Source organism: Aptenodytes forsteri, unplaced genomic scaffold, assembly GCF_000699145.1.
Source record: "Aptenodytes forsteri isolate BGI_AS27 unplaced genomic scaffold, ASM69914v1 Scaffold82, whole genome shotgun sequence".
NCBI lineage: Eukaryota > Metazoa > Chordata > Aves > Sphenisciformes > Spheniscidae > Aptenodytes > Aptenodytes forsteri.
The window spans coordinates 2,640,966-2,666,718 of NW_008795490.1; the positions used below are offsets into that span (position 1 = coordinate 2,640,966).

The 25,753-nt window shown below is 38.5% G+C and overlaps 1 protein-coding gene across 1 annotated transcript in view; it reads left to right on the plus strand.

Moving 5' to 3' along the window:
- ESR1 (estrogen receptor 1) overlaps positions 1-25,753 on the plus strand; it is a 174,778-nt gene that overhangs the window by 126,827 nt on the left and 22,198 nt on the right. Inside the window, exon 6 of the mRNA XM_019472647.1 lies at positions 16,838-16,976. Within this exon, the coding sequence (XP_019328192.1) occupies positions 16,838-16,976 (139 nt within the window). The remainder of the gene's footprint in view (positions 1-16,837; positions 16,977-25,753) is intronic.

The following is a 25,753-nucleotide window of genomic DNA, read 5'->3' on the forward strand; positions in this document are numbered from 1 at the left end:
ATATCCAGATACATTTATTAAGATTATGGTACTACTCCACATATGTAAAGTTCCTTATGTACACAGTGGTTTTAAAATCGAGACCCGAAGTGCTATTACAAGGCCGACTCTGTTCAGAACTTTCCAGAGTAAGAAATACTTGAATTCCAAAGTTTTGAATTTTGGGGCTTCCCAACAAGCTGTCTCCAAGAACAAATATCTTCAGTAACCAAGACTGTCTTACTGTAAGTAATCTTGTTTACCTGTTTGTCATATAGTGGCAGATGAGAAATAACACCCAACAGGTAAGAAGGAGGTACCATTCTTTTAACAAACACTACTTACATATTGGAGCTCATCGGGCATTCAATAACATACAAGTTCATTTGATAATACATGTTTGAAGATGAAATTGTATTGGTCTTGGCAAACAAAGAGGCAAAAATGAGCATCCACAGTAATAATTTTTACATTTTTAGCCAAAACTTAAGTAAATTAAATACTTAAAATGTAATATTTTATTTCTAAAAGAAATGATCCTTTTATAAAAACATTTCCTGCTATTTTTCTTTAGCTGATAAGTAATTTACACTCTTGGATGAACATATCTGTCTTAGAGTCTTCAGCTATGCTGAACCCTGGAGCTTTCCAAGAAACGCTCGTTAATTTCCACTCTAAGTAAACAGTAAGTAATGATCCCTCCTGATTTATTTATTTCTTAAAATAATTTACAAAAAGAATATGCGATTGTTGGAAAGCACTGATGCGGTATGTATGTGCATGTGCACATATCCATTGTTCCCTGTTCACATAATTCACATAAATTGGCCCTTTTTACTTGATGCTTAATAACTTCAGCCTAATTCTTTTAGTTTCTCTCCAGTACTACATCTCTGAGGACAATCAGCTGTAATTCCAGTTTAGAGGTTTTTTTAATATCATCTGTATTAGTTTTCTGTTCAAGTGAGTCATTCACTAAAATCTCATATTAGATGTATAGGAGTTTTTAAGATACATAGAAATAATTAGGAAAGATTTATTGCAGACGACTTCTGGATAGGCTCTTACCCTGTCTGTATCACTGCGATGGTGCATTATATGACACATCTGTTAGGCAGCTCATTTATTTTCTTTGATTATCTCTCCAGGAAATGAACTATGTGTGTAAAGAGTATGTTGTTTTGTCTGCGTGTTAGTTATGGACTGCTGTGAATTTAAGCTAGTGAAAGCAAGTTAAAGCATATCCCACAGTGGAATGGGGAATGAGAAATCTGCGATTGCCTTGTTCCTCCAGGAGTTTGTTCTCAGCTAAGAGTGGCCGTAAGAAAATATTGTGTTCTCTCTTCCTTATGGGAAGTTCTGTTCCTTCTAAGAAACGTAGCTGTCCATCATGGTCCTCAGCAAAGTGACGGAGATGAATTATTTATCACTGCAGTTAGACTCTGGGTCTAAACCTAAAGCTTCCTAAGCCTCTTGAAAAGAGGAGCCCTGCTAACAGGACGGAGGAATCAAGATCTTGACTTTGCCTGTGTCCTGCGCCCTTTCCCCACCCGACAGGGGCACTGCTCAGGATGTCGGGGGGTACCCAGCAATTCTCCCGGGTATCTGGTATTCTTTGTGAGCGGGCTGACCTCAGAAAAAGAAAATGCATGTTGGCAGAAATTTCAGTGATTTTTGTCTCTGCAGCTTGAGATTTTTGGTTTGGAGTTTTTTCAGTTAATCCAGTAGGAAGTGATGAGACCCAGGATCAAGGTTAATATATGGACAAGGGGAAAAGTACTGTTCAATATCTCACTTAGACTCTAGGCAAAATGTGTTCCCTGTTAAATTACGTCCTGGAGTGTTTGAGGTGATTTAGAAAATTAAAATTCAAGAAATCTCATTTTACTTGATTCACAAAGATAGGGAATGTGGCATACTAGGTTAATTAGAAATTTTGCAGAGAATATTAAATCTTATCAATAGCCTAATAATGAAGCATCTTCTGCAACAGCTGCTGTCCCTCAGAAAACATGGCTGCAAATAGACAAGTGGCTATATGGGCTGCTGGCAAGTAAGCCAAGTGTTTACTGAAACATTGAATGGTCTCTAACTGCGTATGTTCATTATAGTAGAAACAACTAACCAGAATGAAGCTAACATTGTAATATTGCCATACTAATATAAATGAATATAATAGTATTGCATATCTGACCTATTTCAGAAATCTCCTTTGTTTGTTACAAAGGTAGTATTTCTTATGAGTTTCACATACGTTTGTAGGACGTACTTTGTGGCATTGTAGTTTCACAAGTATTTCTTTCGGTTGCAACGCCGGCTAGAGCGGTTCCTACCTTTCTGCTTCTCCCTGGGGTGGGGGCGGCTGTGCAAGTAGCAGGATTGATCTGGGTTAAAAATAAACCTTTTGTGTGTGTGTGTTTTGGGTTGCCTGTAACTTGTGTCAGTTCCCCAGTCCAGTTCACCGCAAAATAGTTGAGCCGGTTGAAATGTGAGGTGACAGTACACAGGGAATGAACAGGCAAGTATTAATATGAGGGTGCTAGAAAGAAATACCTGTACTGTCAATAGTAACATACAGCTCTAACTCAAGCCTTTCTCTAATTTAATTTCTCTTTATTTCTACTTCAACAGAGAGGTCTTTTCCAATCTCTCCTGTACAAAAGGCAAGAATCTTCCAGTTACTGGCACCATTTACAGCCTTTATCCTGTTTGCTGAAGTAGATGTTGTATAGCTTCTACTTTGCATATTTCTGCTTGATCTGTAATATGTTCTGAAATGCTGTGCCAGAGCTGTAAGGGGTTGGAGAGTCAAAGGGAAGAGGAAGCATGGTGATTTCCCCCTCACTCAAGATGCATCCTAGTTCATAGTTTGCTTCCATCCCTGGGGTACAAGAGACTTTACTTCCCAGGAGGCAAAGGCAGGCTGTTCATTTACCTGTGCTATTCGGAAGATAGAGGAACCCTGGGGCTCTCTTTTTGCTGAGTTACCTTGTGGCTGGTTGCCTATCCTAGTGCATATTCTTCGGAAGTTGTTCTTCTGTCTTTGTCTTCCAGGAAGGCAGCAAATTCTTCTGGAAGTTCTTTGGGACAAGTTTTCACTGTACAGGTAGTAAATAGTGACCTGAAGCAACAGAAGCATGTGGCAGACTTTTTGGAATCAGCAGCTGATTTTTATTCTTCTTCTGCAGGGTGGGATTTTGCAAGGTCTGTGGAAAAGGAAAGCTCTAGTATATTTTATTCAGTGATGGTGGAATTAACCACTGGTATTAATAGGTTAATGTCTCACACATTTTAAAAGCAGTATACATAGGTGGGTTCTCAGCTGACAAAGAAGAGCTGCCCATGAAAACTTAGCATATTTATTAATGCTACTTGTGACTTAATTTTTTTCCCTACTTGGTAAACACAGCTATGGATAATCATTGACTCTGATATGAATACCAAGTGCACTTTTTTCCCCCCAAGTATACATGTAGGGTTATGTTCTTTTACACTGGGCCTTTTGGGAAGAATGTTGCTTTACCGCTGGGAAACACTAATTTTGCTGCTGGCTGTGCCAATGCCTCCCTGTGTTAGTTTTGTATAACTCTCTTAAAATGTGCCACAGTGTATCCATTCCTAAATTGCTATCTCAGGACTTTGGTGCATGGGAAAGCTGTGAAGCATGCTAAATATCCCTCTTGTGAAACAAAAACCCCTAATCTGAAGATTCTTAGCCTACAGGTGTAATATGAATTAAATCTGCTATTTTTTTTATCATGCTCGTTATGCTCCTGTTTTATGCCTTGCCAGTATGCCTCTCTTCCCAAAAATGTGGCTTATATCTTGCAGAAGTTTTACATGCTACTTTTTCCAGGTGTTATGCAAAGCTATCCTGAGAAGTGATCTTTGATATCGCTAAGCATGACTAAGGCAAAATTAATTATAACTAAGGCTGAAATAATGTAGTATATTAAAATATGTAATTTATTCAAAATCAATTATGTTTCTCAGCTCTCTTTCTTCTCTATTTTTGTACCTTTGTTCCACTCTCTGCATTTTTTTTTTTGAAGGAGCCACTTCTAATCAAGTGTTCAAGAAAGAACCTGACATTTCAATGAGACACCGCCAAGCATCATAAATACATTTCCCTTACTGTCTTATTTCAGCAGACAGTTCAGTCAGAGTGCTCTTTTCTTTAAACTCCAGATGAGGCTTTTTGTACCTTCTTTTTCAGTAGTAGGGCTTCTGAGAGATTTTGGTAAAACTCTGTCACTGCAGTCTGATGAATTCAGATCTGCTCATCTTCCGCTGACAGCGAATAATTGTTAACAACTTTCCTAGGAGATATTTTATTTACAAGTAATGTTGTGGAGTAACTTTTAAGGGCTGATTTCAAGTAAGTGGGAGACAGAGGTATCAGCTTGTCAGAAACTGCTCTGAAATAATTCATAATGGGATGTCAGAAGTAGTTCCGTGTAATGCTGATGAGCTGGTTTCCCCCTTCTTAACAAGCTGCCAGCCTGACACTGTGTCTCTTGGCTTCCGAGTCTCTGAGGAGATTGATAATACCTGATATCTATAGGAGTAGGACTATATTTAAGTGTGTTTGTAGATGCTTATAAACATACATGAGCTGTAGAAGTATATAACAAGAACCCAAGAACCTTCTGGATATCATCAAATGTGGGCAACATCATTTGGGTAGCAATCAGATACTTGCTGCCTCAGGGCTCCTGCACCAAACACAGTTCTTCTGCCTCTGAGGGTAGGAGACTTCAGCCTGAAAAAGTCTTCTGTATAGGAACCAAATTGTGCCTTGAGGGTCAGCATGGTGTTATTCATGAAATGGTCTCCTAGTCTATGTCTGAACTGCGTGAAGTGGCTCTATTTCCTGATCCAAGCTAAAGGTTTTATTCTCATCCATGAGGAGTCTGTCAAATTCACATTCTCTATGCAGGTGAAAGAAAAAAGAAAAACAAAATAAATCAGATTTTCTCTGTAAATGAGAAAGATGAAAACTACCACTTTTTTACCAGTTCGAAAAAAATACCAAATTATAATTCCAGGGGAAACTTGCTGAATTTTAAGTTACACATTTTTCTTCTAATCTTTAATTTCTGCTGTGGTACTTATTAGAAGATATTACTGTGATTTTTTTAATGTAATGGAATTCCATGCAACTTTCCAGTCCTGACAAAGGATGACAGATAGGGTTTATAGGTCCAGTTACTTTGGATGAGCTTGTACACTGTTCCAAAGCTTTTCCAGATGTCTCCATCAGAGTTGTGTGAATCATTAATTTCTTTGTTTCGTGGCAGATCCAAACAATAAAAAAGAATCATTTTCACTTAATACAAAATGACATTTTTGGACCTTTTTGCTAGATAATAACTCTTTCAGGTGAAATGAAACATTTTATTCAATATGAAAGAATAAACTTCATTAAGATTTCAAATATTTTAGTCACCTGTTTAAAATTGAAAGAAGACAATTTTGGAAAAAAGGGTCCTAGTTTTCCTAGAAGTTTAGGTACCTTTCACAATGCTGAGTAGGAATAGGTGCCTGGTGGAGTGCTGAAAACTAAGATGAGGTAGCTGAGAGGGAGACTCTGTGTTCCCTGACAGAAACCAACCTGTTTTTATTTGTTTATTTTCATTTGTGAAATCTGACGTGTTCTCCAGAGTGTTTTAAACTCATCGACCTGTCACTTTCCAATGTAAAATGCTCAGTCAGAGTGCTTCCAACCAGCTCTAGCTTCAGCATATGTCTCAGCAGGTAGTATAGGAGCTTGAGTACAAGGTGGTGGTTCTCCAAGTGCGACGCCCGTGTTTTGTATGCACACCTGAGCCATGCAACATGCAACAGTTTCCTGAGGCTGCCTGAGGCTTTGCAGATGCTGAAATGTGCCTTGGATTTGTTATCCATTGAAGGAGAGTGTGCAAGAAAAAGGGGTTAAGTGAATGATGTGTTTTCTGGAAACATGCTGCTTGCTAACTTACTAGGTTTCCCTGGACAAGAAAATGAATATAAATGCATTCCAGTGTCTTGCTTTCCCTGTAATGTGTTCCTTTGCTCTGTCATATGATGACACTCCCACACAGCTGCTAAAATGCTCTTATAGTTGTAGTGGTTAAAGGAAATTGCTGCAATTAATTTTGCTGTCTTTCTTCTCTTTGATGTGTCATTACAACTTCTTGGATAATTTTTCGGAGATTAGGTTCTGTTCAAAACCAGTCATGTAGGGGTGAGAAGAATAGGAGGGAAAATAAACATCTGAGCCTTATTTATATATGCTTGTGTTTCTGTTTTGGTGTAGGTACCAGCCAATGTAATGAACACGAAACAACACATATACATACATGTTGTCTGTTACTCACATACAAGTGCAATAGACAAAAATAAGACTTCTCCAAATCCAAAAGTGAACAATCTGAAGAAATCAAATGGATGCAGGTGCCTTAGTCAAGCTAGTTTTATTTCCTAATGGCTATAAAGAATGACCAGACCATGAACTCTGAGGTTATGCTTCATTTCTTGGGTACAGCACATTATGTTCTGAGCAATTTCTATTTGTAGTCTTGAAGCAGTTTTAATCTTCAAGTTCACTACAGACTTGACAGTTTTTCCCTCTTTTCTTTGGGTTGAAAATAATCCTCTTTTCTGCTAGTTCCAGATGCTGCTGCAATGAATGTTAATTGGTTCAGTGGTGAGTACAGTAGATCCTGGGATGGAATAGACTGTGGAGCAGAAAGCTTAGTGCTTTGCTCACTGGATTTTATGAATGAAGAAGGGGAGAGTGTAGCCCTCCCAATTTCATCACGTGAAAGTCGGTGTAGTCAAAAAAGGTGTTAAATTAAAAAGTGACTTTTCTCAAGCTTCCAGGCATGGGTGGAGATATAAATTGAAACAGTGAAACTTTAATTCTTAAAGACTTAAACAAGATCATTGGAAATAATCAAAAGTACAAACCCAGGATTTTAGGGACATTCAGAAAGAATAGGGTTAATAATCATTAATTTCAGCTTCTAATTCCTTCAATAAATAATGTTAGTTTAGAAGGGTGGCTGATGCTGATCATTGTTTGTGTTACCTTGCAAAGGAAATTAATGGAACAAAAAGGATAAAAAATGGAAGAACGGAGATATTTTTATACCCTAACATTTGTGGAAAAAATGAGGTGCAGAGAAGTAGAAGTGAGCTGCCTGTGGTAGAGTAGGTCTCCAGGCTCACTTTAACCGAGTTTTGTTCACTTGCCACCCCTATCCTGCCACCCATACGGCCATTAGACCCTGTGACGTATCTGCATTGCCTTGGTCCACCCTGAGGTTTTTCAGGGCCCTCTTCCTCTAGCAAGGTCCGTCTCCTGGGGCCGCAGGGAACGCCAGGCGTGCGATGCTGCCCAAGCCAGCTCTGAGCAGGCCTGCAGAGCCCCGCACGAAACACCAGCCGCCTTGCTGCTCTCGCTGATACTGCTAAAGTACTGCCCAACCCCAAGTGCCTTTGCCAGCTCAAGTGCTTATGAAATTAGTAAAAGGATGAAGTAAAAGCATGTAGGTGCACTCTGTAAAAGAGGAGAACAACTGGGAAGGCTCACAGGTTGATCTTTGGTTTTAAAATTCTCCCGATAACTGTGTGTTGAAGCGACCATTTGAAACCTCACAGGGTCATGCTGGGGTCATTTAAAAAGCCGTGAAAGAGTCTGCTTCAGTTGGCTTCCTTTCCCCCCTCCAGTGACTACATGGTTGCTTAAAAACTGTGATTGCTTAAAGAGATTGCCTAAAGAGTGATTGCTTAAAGAGACCTTTTGCCTGAAATGATTTTTCTTGACAGCCACAAAACCATCACTTATTTACATTTGATTTGGGTTGTGATTAGAGCACAGCCTGGTGCTTTAGTAAGGAGGTCAAACAAATGCTGAAAACCTCATGCTCTCTTGGATGCAGCTGAACATACAAAAAAATCCAAGTCATGCTGGACATGACCTCAAGTCTTGGGGCAGGCTTACACAAAGCGTAAACCATCCGAGGTGGCTGATGCTCCCTAGCTGCCCGTCGCTCACCTTTCACGCTCCTCCTTCTTGCTGGGTTATTTCATCAGTTGGCTGAACACTTAAACCAGCAGAACAGACCAGAAGAGTAACAGCCCTGGTGGGGGGGAGAGGGAGGAGGGGGAAGAATGGGGTAGAGAGGACAGCTTGTATTTATGAGCCTGTCTTTTGAGTTCGTAAAAGTCAGGCAAGAATGCATAACCAGCACCACAAATTATTTTAGCTGGATCTGCTTTTGATGGAAAAGATTTTGCATAGCAGTGACCTCTTACAAAAATTACAAATTCAGAAAAACCCCTCAAACCTCCTTGCAACTGGCCTGAGTACTGCTATAAGTTTAGTGTAATGTAATTAACTGTTGCACAGACAATAAAGAAAAGATGTATTACTTCATAGCGTGTATTTTAGTCAGCAGCTAATAAATTTTACCTAGTATCCTTCTTCACCTGTGCAGGGAAAGATTCAGAGGACACCCTTCAAAAGAAAAGCCGTCACATGCAGCTGATGGTCTGTTCCTACACTTAAAATCACTGGGAATGGCTGCTGTTGTCCTGTTCTCAGTATGCAGACAATGTCCTGTGCATTTTATTTGCAAGCCTGAACTCCCTGAGAAATAACACAGCTCTCACTGGTAAAAGAAGCATAAAGTAACATCTTACTGTTGTCAAAGCGTAGCCTGAGTCTCAGACATCTGGATTACAGTCCAGGGATGAATGATAATTAACGTGCTTTAAATAACTGCTATACAGTGCTGCAGGAATTTGTTGTGTAATAGTGAGCATCGCTTTTTGTTGATATTTGAAGTGCTTGGGTTTTGTACAGAAAATACATATATGTCTTCCTTCTTGCTTTATACAAACAGTATGATAAACTTTCACTAGCAAACCGGCAGGCAGCCTTCACTAGCAATAAACTTATACAGCAGTTGTTGTTGTTGTTGTTGTTGTTATAATTATTAGTAAGATTTGTCGTTATTTTAATAACTTTCAAAACTGCTTGTTTAGAGGGGGAAGAAAGCTTAGACCTAGGATTTTTTTATATAGGCAGTTACCTTGCCTAGATTAGTGAGTGTTTTAAAACAAATTAAGAATTAATGCTTGTTTAGTTCCCTGCATCCAGGTTTTCTGCTCACAGTCTAAACAACTGCCCCTCAACTCTAACTTGGTAAGGCTTTCTTTCCTTTTTCTCTTTGAGAAAAGTTCAGTTGCTTCTGGTTTTTTTACCCTTTTACTGATTTGCAAGAAACAGAGGTTGCACTTGAGTTCGAGGAGGCTTCTCCACCCCAAAGATTTTTGTGGCTGAAAGGACTAGAGAGTGTGCTGAGAGCCTGCCACACCTCCGTCCTAATCCTGCCTCCTCCTGGATGAGGCACTTAACCTCTCTGTGTTCTATCTATAAAATACATTTAATAATACTTAATGGCTTTACTGCCCTTTGAAAATGTAAAGTGCTATGTGAGTGCCGATTACTTTTATTATGTTCCCTGATGGAAGGCCTCAATGTATTTGTGTTAACTTGTACTGCTAATGCACTTTCTGTAATAATCTTTAGTTAACAAAGTGAAACAGTTGCAAAATAAAAACTGCGTTTTAGTCTAGGCAGACACAGTGACATACGCAAGGAAAGTCAGGACATGAAAGCACTTAGCTTCACTGGGTATGTCTGTGCTGTGTGTCAGCCGTGGGCTTGAGCTACAATGCAACCCAGCTTGTCTTCTCTCCAAGCTGCGTCCGTGCCAGGGAGAGCACCGGGAGGAAGTAACCTTGAGCTTTGGACACACGGCCTGACCATCCACCAGCATAGGACAGATTTTCCCGGGCAATCAAATGCTGCAGAATAATTTGCTTGGGCTGCTGTTCGGTGAGAACTCTCTGTCCCCAAAACTCACAGGAGCGCTCCAAAGCTAGGGGCTGGCTCCCAGGCTGGGTCTTTCCACAGCCCCGCTGGGCCAGCGCATGGTCCACCTCCCCAGGAGCAGTGCCAGCCAAGCTGGTGCTGTGCTGCGGACTTCTGATGTTTCTCTTGGGCAAGACAGAAGTATTTCATAAAAATGTGGCAAGGGTTTGTCAGGAGAAGAGAATGTATGTCTGACCAGCGGCAATTATTTGTCACTACCCCTGAAGGGTTTCCATGGCCCTAAATCCAGATTGTGCTGGGTGCAAAGTATTGACTTAGAGTAGATCAACTTCCACTTGGCTAACTTCTTTAGAAGCTTGCTTTGGCATAGGAAATTTGAAATAGGGCAGTATTTATTAGATCTGATGTATGCAGCGTACATTCATTGTAGTTTAGACTGGTGCGTACCTGAAAAGGGAAGGAGAGATTCCTGTCCCAAAGGAGGCATTGGCTATTTGGACCAGAAATGGCCTCAGGAACTTTGCCAACCTTGCCAACCTCATTAGTGTTTTGTTCCAAATGTGGCCTATTACATGACCATTGCATAGCTGAGATACTGTATTGAGTTGTAAATAACAGCCTTTTTCTGTGGTTGTTGCCACTTTTCAAAACACTGCATTAAGAGAGAAAAAAATAGTGGTTCATCTGTGCAAATTTAAGACACACAATGTAGAAATGTTCTGATTTCCCGCAACATTTTTGTATAGTATAACATCTGATATTTTTTGCTATAGGAGATATTATAAAAAATCAAGTTAAAGACCTTCCAGACAAGCAGGCAGGACATTTAGGAAAGAGATAACCTTTGGAGTTCAATAGTTAGGCCTATGTTGTTCAGCATATTCATAGTTAGCTGGAAAAAGAGGCGTGGATAGCGGTGATAAAAATTATGGATAATATTAAGTTGACTAAGGTGATGAAGACAAGGGCAGACTGAAAAACTGTGCAGTCCTAGTCTCACTGTCTCTGAAAGTATAGTTGAACTGGAAAACGCTCTGAGAAGGACAAGATGAATTCAAAGGTGAACAGGGTAACTTTCATGTGAGGAATGACTGAATATACTAAAAATGTTTGGAAAAGAGAAGATTAGCAGTGAGATGATGACCTAGGAAATGATGGTATCTTCCAATAAAATAATTAGATGAATCAAATGAAAGTAAGAGATTTTTTTTTCCAGAAAAAACAGGAGATTATTATTTTCCTAATGATAACTTAGAGTGTGAAACTTCTTACTGGAGAGTACTATTTCCAGAGTATATAAAAAATCTGAAGTGGATGAAATGCCTAATTTTTTGGGTTCAAAAAGCATCTGGACAACCTTGGAGGAAAAAATATTAAGGGACATGAAGCACAAAAAGACCATCTTTGGCTCTGGAAGTCCCTGAGCCGCATACCAGTGAAGCCTGAGAAAGCTTTCTGTGGAAGCATATGTTTGTCCTGCTGTATGTTTTGCCATAAGCATCTGGTATCAATTGCTGTTGTAAATGGGATACTTTGCTAGATGGACCTTTGCTATTGCAAAAACTTTTATACTGCTTTTGCTTTACTTTCCTTCAAAGCACCTGGAGACAGAGTCATTCTTTATGGCACAATGTTATTTATTGTCTTGCAAAAATTGCCTGAAATTTATATTTCAGGTACTCATCATGGTAATTAAGACATAAGGTATAAACATATAGGTATGATTACAGTTGGATCAGATGAAAAAAGAAGATTGCTTTGTCATTTGTTGTGGGAAGAGGAATAGTCTGGACACCTTGTAGTTGTGTCTTAAGAATATTAGTAGAAGCTGCAAAATGATGATAATGAAATGATCCCCAAATGATAGTAAGTACCCACTGGAGGACTTACTGTTGCAGGAATAAATCTGCAATGACAGTGGATATTGGGTCTTAGAGATTGCTAATTGCTAGAGAAATTGTTTCTGATAAAATAGAAAGCTACTTATTAGGTCAAAAGTCACTAAGGCAAACGATGAATTTCTTAGTTTCAAAATATTTGATTGGTAAAATTTGACATATATATATATATGTTCTTGTTGTTGGTTATTTCAGAGGACTGCAGGGTTCACAACGTATGTTACAGTAGCAATAAATTAAAACCATCTGAGCTTTATGTTGTCCCTTACTGCAACCAATCTTGTGCATAAACGACTTCTCTGTTGTTGTCAGGGATATATGTTTTACCTAATACTACTTCCAGCAAGTCCTTGTGTTCTTTCATGGCAACCCTTCCCTTTGGGCAATTGCCCAAATTCCCAGTTTACAAAGAGATTTGCTCATACCTGTGGTAGGTTGTTGCTGCCTTCCTTTTTTAGGATGGTAGAGTCATACAATTTTGGATTCCCAAGTCTAATGTCACCTCTAGAGAGTCATGCTGGCCAAAGTAGGGCTTTTTATAGCTTTTCCTCCATGGACCCACTGCTGCTTCAGCATGTCTTATTGTCTGGAAGAGAGAGATTTGTATCATATTGTCACTGATGCGGCACATACTGCTGCTTCATATTAGAAAGGATAATCAGTTCAGTTTGAACATTACCGTTTTGTGTTCTACACATAACATAAATTTAATTGCCACCTACTCTTAGCTGAGTGCTCAGAAAACCTTTCTGCCTTTTCAGAAGTTCAGATTTCCATATTTATGCAAGAGTTCGTGGAACAATTATTGTGTTCTGTGTTGGCAATCACTCAAAAATACTGTTAATTTATCTGTATATGAAAAAGGAATGGTCCAGCCATGCCTTTTATTCTATAAGTGTCTTTCTCCTGCCAAGCATATGATATATGAATGGCTTAATGGCAGTCTAGCTCTTGTGGGTTTTGGCCACACACAAGGATTTTGACATGCCTCATAAGGTCATGCAATTGGTCAGTTTGGTGTATGGAGTCAGATACAGGTTATATCCATAATCTGCAACTAATGAATTTGTCAACAGTGAAGTAAAGGTCTTTCTTTTTCCTCAAAGCACAATAACCAAAAATTTAGAATTCAAAAATACTTTTTCTTTCAAAACTTGCCAGCATTAAAATAACACTGATATTTGAGAATGCAGTGCACATCTACACATAATTTTAGTGGCATTAAAGTGCAGCATGCTCTGAGTGATGAAGTGACTAATGATTTATTCATCATTTAATTTAACCTTCTGTAACATTATTCTGAATTAGCTTGCTTGAACAAGAGTATGTCTTAAAAATAATAATTAAATCTTGATTAACATTTCTGATAGCAAATTCATGGAACCTTAGTATGTTGCTTAGATAATAACTACTTTTGTTGTTAACAATGGCCCCTCATTTGCAGTCTGGCTTGGAGCAGGTATAGCTTCCAGCATGGGCTTCTGTATGTTATGCCATTACCTTTTGTAATGCCGTTCTCTTTTTCTTTAGATATTTACCCATTGCAGTCCTTTAACCCCTTTAGCCTATTTAGCTTCACAAAGAGTAACTAAATTCCTCCTATTCCTCACTAGAGGGCATGTTTTTCAATGCTTTATTCATTTTGACGTTTCTCTATCATTCTGTCCAACTTCTCATCCCTCTTGAAGAATGGATACCAGATTCAGGTAACGCAGGAGTAATTTAGCTTCCTTGCTCTCTCAGAGTTTCCCTGGCTTTTTATAAAGTTCATTGTCTTTATTAGATGTAGCTTCCCATTGGAAGCTCAAACTAGGCTGATTTTTCTCCATCGTTTCCAAGCTGTCTTCATAGCTGTTTCCGTCTTGTATATATGCCTAATGTTCTTGGTTTTAAACTTATGTCTTTATATTTTTTATGATGAAGCTAGTGAGTGATTTAAATTCCTTACATTATCAACCCGCTTTTTACATTATTTCCCACATGCCATCTGAATCATGATTTCTGTTTTTTCCATGTCATCATTAAAAAAGCTGTCTAGGGTAAAGAAGTAAGCTGTATGGTGTTCCTCTAGAAATGCTTGAGTTCAGTTTAGCTCAGTTCAGTTCATTACCCTTTTGCCATTACACACTGAGATGTGTCATTTAAAATATATTAATTCAGTTAGTCTATTCCTTGTTTTTATGAAATCAAATGTCTCGTAGAAGTCTGTTTCATCAAAACTATTATTTTTATCAACTAAACTTATAATGTCACCTAAAAAGCCATCAAGTTAATTGGATAAGGTTTTTTATGAATTACAGTTGATGTGTATTATTACATTACAGACTTTTAAACCTGCATTAATCGAGGTTTGTGTTAGCTGTTTTGTTATAGAACCCAAAGCAGATGTCAGGCTGGCAGATCATTTAATGTTTTAAACTATGGACTCACAATCAGTGTTCTTTTTCATCGAAGTTTTCTGAAACTTCCTTAGCTTCACTGAAATCACAGTTAATATTCCAGACAGCAATAATGTTGTTGGCCAACCCTTTTAGGACTTTCTAATGCAAAGTTTTCACATTCAGGTACTGTAAAAGAAGTTAGCATTGTTGGGCAGTGTATTTCTATTCTCAGAGCAGGCTAACAATAGCCCTCCTCTACAGTACTAGTGAAGTAATTTATTAGCTTTCTTTTTTGCTTTCTCTCTTTAGTTTTTGTGCAGATTACTTAGCCTCAGTGCAATCTGAAATTTCATATGTGGGGATGGGGAAAAATAAGGCTAAAAAAAATACAGAGCTTAAAAGGGGTTTGAGAATAGGTGTAGTAAAAACAAAGACCAAGACAGTGTGGAGAACAAAGCAAAGCATTTTGGCATCCAGAATGTTCTAGAATGAGCAGAGTTTTACAGGCAAGTGAATTGCCACAGTTGTAACAAGCTCAGTTTTTCTGCAAAAATCAAAGCAATCTGCTGTAGCATAGTGTGCAGCCACATGAAATGATGGCACTATAACTGACTTGTAATGCACTGATTGCAAAATTCAGACACCGTTCGGGGACTTGTGTCCCTGCGTTGCCGTGGTACTCTTCAAGCATAGATAAAAACACTGTTTCATTATGTGTTGTCATACTAAGGCAATACTTAATAGGAAACATAGTGTTTATTGTTTGTTCTCCATATACAGACAGCAGTTTCTTTCTGCCAATTTCATTCTTGAGTGCTGTAATCGATGCTTTGTAGTTAAGAATGTTGCTCTTTTAAGTTTCAGCTCTATTGTTTCAGGCTGTTTGGTGACTCAGGCAAATGCCATTCCACCAGTCTCTAAGTCTGAAAGTAATTTTTGCATTTGGTAATAAAGGAAAAATACAGGAAAAGACAACTTTCTTTTTTTTTCCCCCCAATAGTTACCACTTTCATAAAATTAGCAGGTACTGCAACTGTCTAAATTCACTCCTAATGATTGATAGATGAGTCTTATTTCAGACGTGTCAAAGCTGCTTCCTTTTTTTGACTGATTCTTTACGAATATACTGATTAGCTCTCAGATGTTTTAATTAAAAATAATTATATCAACATCTGTTTTGCAGAACATAACAATATTTTCTAAGTTATTGTGAGCTATACTTTGTTCCTTCTCTTCCTTTTTGTTATTTGAAAAATATATTTCATAGCACAACATCTAACTTTAAAAACATGCGCTTTTTTTTTCTTTTTCTCAAGATAGTACTTGAGAGTATGTCAGGTTTATCCCTTGAAACTGACTCAGTGTATACCTCTAGTGAGGACACAACACAGAAGCAAAATCACTGCCATTTACTGGGCTGGTAAGGTAGTTTACCCTATAACTTGTATTCTGGAGACTAATATAAAAAGGCAAAGTTCAATAATGTGTTTCGCTCGTAACACTGAGTAAAAGATAATTAAGATCTCTTTTAAGGGATCTTCTACACATTTCATTTTAGCAAGTTCGTGCTAATTTTAAAGAATAACTTACGCTAGGATCTAATAAATTGTATTATGCAATCTCCCCTTTGCTTCTATCTTTGGATTGAAAGTAACGTTCATGAAAAGTGAGAATCTCAAATAGAGAATAATACAATCTGTTCTATGAAATGAACACAGGAATGACCACTGTCATTATGCTTTCATATCTACCTTACCATTATTCTTTCATATTCATATTTTAGTATTACTATAAGCAACCTTTTCATTTTGCATTTGTTGTTTCTAGCGTTGTTTAAATACAGAGTAAGAGAGGTCACCTTCTTCCTCCGGGTGCTATAGTCCAATAGAAATACAAGCAAGTGGTTCATCAGCGCATTCTGGTTGTGCAGTGATCAGCATTTGCTTCCTAGTTTATTTGAAATGCTGCATTGGGCCCTCTTCCACAAACTATAAGCAACCTTTTCATTTTGCATTCGTTGTTTCTAGCGTTGTTTAAATACAGAGTAAGAGAGGTCACCTTCTTCCTCCGGGTGCTATAGTCCAATAGAAATACAAGCAAGTGGTTCATCAGCGCATTCTGGTTGTGCAGTGATCAGCATTTGCTTCCTAGTTTATTTGAAATGCTGCATTGGGCCCTCTTCCACACAGGTATGGCACTTGCAGTATGGTGAATTGCTCACGAGTCTGTAAAACAGCATTCCACCAGGAAAAGTGGTCTGGGATTAGCTGATTAGAGCTATCATTTCATTTTATAAGAGCTATTTTTCCATTTTCCCTCCATCATGACCCAGGCAACACGGCACTGGAGCAGACGGCTGCCCCTTTCTGCAGCGTGCACCTGGCTTCCCGGGCCACTAGCAACAGGCGTGGGGATGGAGATGCTCTCCTGGTTCTTGCCCTGCTCTTGGGGCAGGGTGCAGCCAGGACGCGACCAGGGGGCTAGAAACTGCTGACTGTTCTGCAGGATGGAGCCATGGTGGACCTAATAATAGACAAAACTCAGCCTGAAATGTGAAGAGGACAAATGTCTGTTTTATTGCTTTTTCTTTTTGATTATCCAGCTCCAATGCACTTTTAAACGTGATTTTCTGAATAGTGTTGTTCCACTTACAAACCTGGAGTGTTTTTACTGTCTCCTGTTTATTCTTTCAGGATTTGTGGATTTAACACTCCATGATCAGGTCCATCTACTGGAATGTGCCTGGTTAGAGATACTGATGATTGGCTTAGTCTGGCGCTCCATGGAACACCCAGGAAAGCTTTTATTTGCACCTAACCTATTACTGGACAGGTCAGTCTGCATGTTGCTGTGAATTATTTAAGTGAATGTATTTCTACTGCAATCAGATTAATTTTAACTTGTAGTCATCTCACTGATACTACAATTTGACAGTATGTCCTAAGTTAAACAGGGTTATAGTAGGTGGGACTGGAAAAGGAACTCTCAAAAACCTAGAAATGCTCTGGAATGTGATGCTGGTCATTTATTAGACAAGTAACACATGTGAAAGTCACCTGCTGCTGGAAGTGCTTTCTTTCAAAGGCAGCAGAAAATGTCTCTTATAATCTGTACAGTTTGTTGCAAAACAAAATTAAATTAAATTAAAATTAAATACTGAACCATAATCACTTCAATTCAGATAACTATTTCTGCTTACCTAAAATCCTCCTAGCTAGTCTTAGTTAGAATTGATTTATCCAAGCGGACAGACAAAATTTTGGAAGAAAATCCTGGTAGAGTCTCTTATTTGAGAGATTACATTAAGATTTTTTTTTTTCTCCTGAAGACTGGAGTCAAATATGTAAAACACATATCTGCTTGCTGCCTTGAGCCTTTTTTAGTCAGTCTTGCTAATATGCTGTAGGTGTTTCTAAGTGAGAGAGAAAAATATGCATCTCTGCCACATGATACCCTGGATTTTAGCTGGCAGTCTTCACAAATAAAGGGAGGAAGATTGATAGATTTTTAAAATGTATTCTATTTATCTTAATGCAAACCCAAGTTCTCTTTTTTCCCAGTCACGAAAAATTTCAGCCTTGGGAAAGAGTGTTAAAAGAGAATAACCAGTGAGCAGAGGTTTTGGCAAATGACTTTGGCAAATCTGGAAACAGCTGGTTAAAGAGTTACCCCAGCTATTGGTAGTCCTTTTTTGTTGGACTACTGCCCACCTAGCAGAGTTGGCAGGAGAAAGCTTACGTGTGCACACCGGTCACTTCAGTGCAGAGTTTGGCTTCTTGGTGTAAATTGAAGGTGGAGGAAGAGCTGAGCTGAGGAGCTAGAGTATGTGGTGAGGCAGCTAAGAGCTGGGCATGCTTCTGATCTCATCACGTAGCTGCAGGGGCTGTGAGCTACAGCAGAGGGATGGCAACAAAAAGCCAAGGGTAGTGTCTTCAGCTACCGCAACCATTAGCTGGGTGAATGAATCAAACCGAATGAATCAATTAGATTCAAAACGAATGAATAAAAAAAAATGAATCTATTAGCAGAAAAATGTCTTTTGAGCAGCTTGCTCTGTTAACTGTGGGGTACTGAGTTTTCGTGTTTGCATTTGTGCAGTGTTAATCCTTTGATTTCCCCCCCCCTCTATTGGTTTACTTTTCGTATTTTAGGAAAATACAAATTATAATGCCTAACAGTATAAAATGTAATATTTCATAGGAATAGAGAAGTATTTATTGCCTTAGAAAAAACCCTATTCCACTTGTGTAAGCACGTGATCTGTGTGAGCTATGGAACTAGATACATATAAAACACATTCTCATTTTGTGTACAGAAAATATCCGCTTGCCTAAATGTAAGTATAGTCTGCTCAAGAAAACATAACAGTTTTAGAATAATTTCTTAGTGCGCATAAGAAGTAAAATTTACTACTGTAGGAAAGTAAGTATAGCATATTATTGAAAACGACTGTAAATTGCAATATAGCTTCCAAAGACCAGCTCATCTGTTCCACATTCCATAATACAGGTTGTGAGAAAAAATTGAAAACGGAAGAGCAGAGCCAGAGTACCACTTTTCGTCCTCTTAGCTAAGAAAAGCAGCTAGGGAAACACTTGAAACTTTGTTCTACCTCAAATAAAAATCCCCATGTTCTGAATAAAATGGAGTCTGAGCAGTTGGTTCACACAGTTTAAACCAACTCTGCCGGATTAAAGAAAACGATTGCATGCAACTGGAACCACATATTACTTTAGGGCTCAAAAATCAATTAACCTCATAATCAAAACAGGCTCTTTGTTTTCTGACTTTCAAACAAGACCGTTTCTAAAAATGTAGATCTATTACATCTTCTCATTTTCAAATAGTAAGAAACATGTTTCTAAGGCATCATATACTTGCATCACTACTTGGTAGTGATATTTGCTAAGACTAAAATAATAAATCACTTGACTCTGGGGAGCACTGATATGCTAATTAGTTAACTAACGGTTGATTTACTAGTTCATTAGTGCTAACAATAGTTTGATGTGCTAATTTGATTTAGGCAAGTTGCCTTTTGAGAATGTTACAGGGCAAAAGTGTATTGTTTGTCAGATTTGAGGGGGCAGGACAGAGACTGATTCAAAGCCTGTTTAACTCAATGGAGTCCTTCCACTGCATCAAGTATTTGGGCAAATACCACAAGAGTGCAAAAAATTGTTTGATGCATTATTGTTGCTGATCTAAATAATGAAATCATCCAATTGAATGGCTAAAATAATGGAAAAGACGGATGCCGTAGTACAATTTCCCCTCATCTGTTCTTCTCTCCTTACCCTTCAGCATGTTCTTTACAGGATACTCCTTTGCAATGTTTTCATCCACAGCATTCTGTCCCAAATCCCCATCATGCTTTCCCTGTTATCTGATCTATGGGGTTAACAGCATTTGCAGATATTAATTTAGCTACTGTCTATAATCCAGAGTCACCAACTACAGGTGGTAAAACATAGATCTGTCTCTAACCTGTGTTTTTCTGGACTTAGTGCAAATTCAGTATTGTTAATATGGAGCTTTACCAGGTTTTGCGCACGCCTCTACCTCTCTCTGATCATTCTGTGGCAGAAATCCTCTCTGATTTGCACATCCCTTTAATTTTTCACATTCAGGCTTCTCCTGTCTCTAACAGATTCTTTCTGCCTAGAATCTTGGAGATAGATAGTCATTTGTATACATCTGTACATAAAGCTCAGGTCATGTCAAGTTTTATTATGCAATTTTTTTACCTTTTGCTAGATAAATACAGTCTTATCTTGTTCATACCTGTTTGAAATGCCATAAAAATAACATTCCAACTTTGCTCTTTTTTTGAACAAATCTGATTTTTCTTCTCCCAGCTCACTCCTCCTACTTGGGTCATATTAAACATGAGCTTGTCTTGTCTCTGAAGATCTTTTAGAGACTGTCTTTTCTCATTCTGTGAGAGTCTACTTGTTACATTTTCAAATAAATACCTCTATAATTTTCCTATGTAACAATTCACACTTGGAAGACTCCTTGAAAGTATCTGTAAAGCAGCCCTTTGTTAATTCTAAGTTCCATCTTGAAATTTTGCTTTGCCTATAAAAAAAAATATACAACAATTAAGCTGCCAGTATGTGTAGACTACTGCCTTCTGTATGGATGAATATCATCACATTACCCCTTTCTATTCCCACTCTACCTTGTAATTAGATAGGGTATTCTGTGGGGTAATGCACCCTTTCTTATTCTGTTAACGCATTACCTAAACACTTGAGTCTTGGTTCAAAATCAGGACTTTCAGCAGTCTGCCAGTTACATACAACTGGTACATTTTTACAGTGTACAACTGATGCTATTAAAAAAAGCTCAAATGGCAATAATTATAGATTAGAAAAATAGGCCCAATCAGGAAATACAATGGCACACTCACAGTGCTTGCAATTAATGTACAGTACCTGATACAATCAAAGAAAGCCCAGGATAAATGAAAATCTTTTATGTTCTGTGTTTGAAAATTAGTATCTTGTATAAGGCAAATCTAGAAGTAAAGGCTAAGGTTTCTAATGGCACAAACCAGATGTTTCCTGTCTGGAGGGTTTCCAAGAAACTAGACCTTAAAAACGTCATTAGACCAGGGCTGAAATTTGTCAGGCCTGACAAATAGGCTGTTTATAATTTTGAAGAAAATGTAATGTTTCTTCAGGAATAAGAAAGTAATATTTTATTATATTTTTAAAGGATTTGTTGCATTCAAATATCATGCTGATCAGAGGTTACTTAAAGGTTTGAAACATAATTGTAAAGAAACTCATGGTAGAAATGGCTGACTGAGGTGGATGACTTCTCACCTGAAACATCCTCAGTATCAGCAAAATGGGAAACGCGTTTTAAAAAAAGTGGGTGGAACTTCTGCCCAGTAAGCCTGGTGACCATTGTGAGGAAACTGATGGGATACCGTCTAAAGAGAATTGGCTGAGGTGTGAATAAACGTGGCATAGCGGTAAAGAGTCACCGTGCATTTGTAAGGGGAAGCCACGTGTCATGAATACATTGGAGTTCTTTGAAGAAATTAACAAGCAAGTGGATGAGGGAGATCTTGTTTGATTTCCAAAAAGTATTAAACGATTAAAATTTTATGTAGACAAATGCGATGCATATAAGATCCAAATTTTATGTAGACAAATGCGATGCATATAAGAGAAGAATAATCCTAATCTTCATAAACTGCGTTCTGAGTTGATCTTTCCATCTCGCTGTTAACAGCAGTCCCTTCTATGGAACCAGCAGTTCTTTGCTCACCAGCAGTCGAAAAGTAAATAGACTGCAGCTTTCCCCCCAAGAATCATTACAACAGGAAAAAGAATAACAAGATCATTGTTATTCCACTGTTTAAATCTGTGCTGCATCTGTGTTTAGAAAACCATGCCTTTCTGATTTTCCTTATCTTAACAGGAATATTGAAAAAACAGGAAAGGTACCCAGAGGGGTTACATAGGCAACCAAAGAGAGAGATGAGCGTTGGTACAAAGAATAACTAAACAGACTGACTTCTCTGCCTGTGATGCTCAATAGAAGAAGGGAAACAAATTAGAGATGATAGAAATTGCATAAAGTCATGAGCACGTTGAGAAGATATATGGTAATCCACAAGTTATTATCTCTTCCGATCTTGCACTAGAGGTAATCACTTAAAATGAGCAGATCCAAATGCCTATACGCTTAGCCCAGGGCTAAATATACCTTCGATATGAGCCAGTACGTCTGTTCTCGTGTTATATTCTAATGTTATTTTCTTATGATGATTGCAAAAAATGTCTAGCAGCAAAAAATCAGTCAAGGGACTTATAAAATTTCAGTTAAATGTAGTCAGTATTTCCATGTTTCTACCAGGTTATTTCCTTCTTTCTATGGAGAAATCTAGTCTGCTGTTCAGGTTTTTTTATTTGGAAACTCTTGTTCACTTCCTCTTCCAGTGCTTGATGGAGCTTTTTCATTCTTTTGGAAGAAACTGAAGAATTTTCCCTTTACTGACTTTCATATTGAGCAACGGCAGGAGGCCATGGATCTCTTTAAACTGCAGCTAGCACAAATAGCATAAAGACTTACAGCATTCACCGCATGACTGGGCAGCTGAATAATTTAATTTACTGCTTTCATGGCTTTGGTCTGAAAGTTTCTCACCACATTTGAAAAGAATCTTTTAAGTTTTCTGTGCAGATAGTGCTTACCAATGTTTTGATAGACAGAAGATTAGATACAATAGAAGAGCATCAAGATGAAATCCAAGTATGTTTTGCTAGTCTGTCACCTTGTGAAATGTTCCAAATGCCTGAGGACATCACACTTGTCTGTCACTTGAGTAGATGCACAACAATTTTTTGGCACTGTGTAATTGTGGATGAATTAATTACCATTGGCTTATTAGAAGAATGGAAGCAAAGTTGTCACAGATGCTTGATTCAGAATGCTTCATTAGTGACCTGCTGCTCTTATTTATTTCAAAGGGAAAAAGCCCATAGACAACAACTGTATCCAAATTTGCACTTCAAAATAAATTTGAAAAACAATCGTGCATTTCATTTTCATCTTTAATAGCAATAGATTCTGTGCTGGAAACCCAAGTCAAACAATCATCCTGTCATCAGGCTACTTACCTGATAGAGCTGAATGGATCAACTTGTAGAGAGTTAAGGAATCTTTTGAAATAATAAAATTTCTCTTCCATCTTTCACTTTATTGTTGGATTTTGAGATGTATTATTATATTGTAGACCCCAATGAAAAAAATGAATGAATGAAAATTCATGAAAATGAATTTCATGAGAATGAAAAAAATATCACGAGACAGAATTATACATCTTAAAACAATGCAAAAGGAATAATTTATATTTATTGTAAATCAGTCTTTACTGTGCCTTGGAGCAAAATTCAAAGACTACCTGATTTTGTAATTCAAACAACCTAAACGTAAATCAGGAGGACCCTTCCAGAGTTCGGGGAGGTGCTGTGTAATGCTTAAAGTGGTGAACCCTTAAAAAAAAAAAAAAAAAAAAAAAAAGAACAAACAATGCAAAAGGAATAATTTATATTTATTGTAAATCAGTCTTTACTGTGCCTTGGAGCAAAATTCAAAGACTACCTGATTTTGTAATTCAAACAACCTAAACGTAAATCAGGAGGACCCTTCCAGAGTTCGGGGAGGTGCTGTGTAATGCTTAAAGTGGTGAACCCTTAAAAAAAAAAAAAAAAAAAAAAAAAGAACCCCCCCTCTCATTATGATCTTCCCAATTTTCAGCTGTTAGAAAAAGTGGTTCCCTGGGTGGGTTTCTAGGCACAGAACATAAGTTTTCAGAGAGAATGAAATCATTTCTGGATTCAGGATAGCCCCTACACAAATTCTAAGATTGCTTGTTCATCTAGTCACTCTGACCTTGGAAGCTCAGGCCCCAGTTCTAGGTCATGTTGAATTGTGATGCTGATCTTTCCAAAATTAAACTTCCTTTGCATTTCTGATGTGAAGAGAATTTTGAAATATTTTTGGCTTTAAGGTGATTCAGACTGAATGTCAATGAAACTGAAAAAGGCCTTCCTGTCAACAAGAATAACATTTTTTCAGCCAATTATTGTAACTTTATTATTCCCAAATGGAGAACCTTCATAATAATTTTCTAATCTAAATGTCTCAAATGTGACAAAAAAAAAATCAGTTTTCTTAGAGTTATTATAGCAGCATTTTAGAGATTTTTCCTATCTGACATATTTGTGGATCCATTTCACATCATATTTTACCAAGAAAAAAATAATTTAAAAGGTACCTAGTAGTTAATTGTCTATATGTTTCAGACCTGATTCACCAATGCTGAAATGTATAGTGTACTTTTACTTTACCTGCCTAGGTAGATGATCCTCTGTTGATCTAGTCAGGAAAGACACTTAGTCACGACTACATGGCGCTGAGGGCAAGGATCAAGGGCATGGGAGCCCAGGTGGTCAATCCACTGGGGCGGCTGAGGAGAAAGGGCTTGAGGAAGAGCGGACAGATCCTGCAGGTCAACAACTGGTTGTATAGCTGGTATCACAACAGGGATTCAACTTTTATGAACATGGAACCTGCTCTGAGGATCGAGGATGGCTAGGAAAAGATGGGATCAGCCGCATCAAGTGGGGCAAATTTCCACAGGCTGGCCAACCTGGTGAGGGAGCTTTAAACCGGGAACGACAGGGGAGGGAGATGACCCACAATCAAGTGGGGAAGGTGGCAGAGTGGGCTGGCAAGAAAAGGGTTCAGGGTGATGTGGACAGGCCCTGAGATGTAATCAACAAAACGTGGTAGTAGGAGACCCCCCTAAGTGTGTGTATGCACATAAATACAGAAGTGCCTACAGGACAGCATGATGGAGGAAGCTCCATACATTTTCTGGGAAGTCAGCACAACTGGGTGCTCTCTGAGCCAGCAATGCTCCCTCGTGGCAAAGGTGGCCAATAGCCTCCTGGGCTGCATTAGGAAAAGCATTACCCGCAGCTAGAGGTAGGTGAACCTTCCTCACTGTTCAGCCCTGCTGAGGCAAATCTGGAGTGCTGTGTCCAGTTCTGAGCCCCCCAGTACAAGATAGACATGTACATACTGGAGTGAGTCCAGTGAAGGGCCACAAAGATGATTAACGAGCATTTCTCGTACAAGGAGAGGCTGAGAAGACTCGGATCTGATCAACATGTATAAATACCTGATGGGGGGGGGAGGAAGTAAAGAAGACAGCAAGATTCTTCTCAGTCACAGGACAAGGTTGTGTAGTCTCAATCCTTGGAGATACTGAAAACCCAACAAGATATGGTCCTGAGCAACCTGCTGTAGGTGGCCCTGATCTGAGCAGGAGCATTGAACTAGATGATCTCCAGAGAGCCTTCCCAGCTTCAGCAATTCTGGTATTCTGTGACTAACTGTGGGTGAAAATCACTTTAAACTAGATTTTTGTTTCTTTTTTCATTTATAAATGTGCTACTCCATATTTGTTGCAAATATTTGTCAATGATGACTTTTAAATCTTGGACTTCCTTTAAAACTTTTGAATACATTTTAGCCAGCAGTTGATCCAAACCTCTGTTCTGAGAAGCTTATATCGAAAAAGAAACAAAGGGCAGGAACAGCAGGATGTAATACCACTCATCGACTGTAGTCTATAAAGTTCTTCAGGGTGTGTCATCTGAAAGCCAGTGTTCAGGGAGAAATGGGATGAGTAAAAGATGTTGCTACCTCTGAATTACTTTGCTACCACCTTTAGTAATAAAGGCTCATGAACAAGTCGATTTAAAAAAAAACACACAGAAAACAACACAACAGAACCACTACAGAACAAGCCTTGTATCTTTTAATGTCTCTCTTTCTGAAGCTCTCACCTTCATGCCCACCTACCACTTACTGGTCGATTTGTGTGATGGTACAAGCCTAATTGTTGTGATCGAAACAACCATTTTGGGAAGAGCATCTTCGGTCATAGGCTTGCCAAGCTGGTGAAGAGGGCTTTAAACTAGAGATGCCGGGGGAGGGGAACCTCAATCCATCCCACTCCTACCAGTCTGATGCCAGGGCCAGCAATAGATGCCCAGAGCCTGGAGAAGGAACACAGG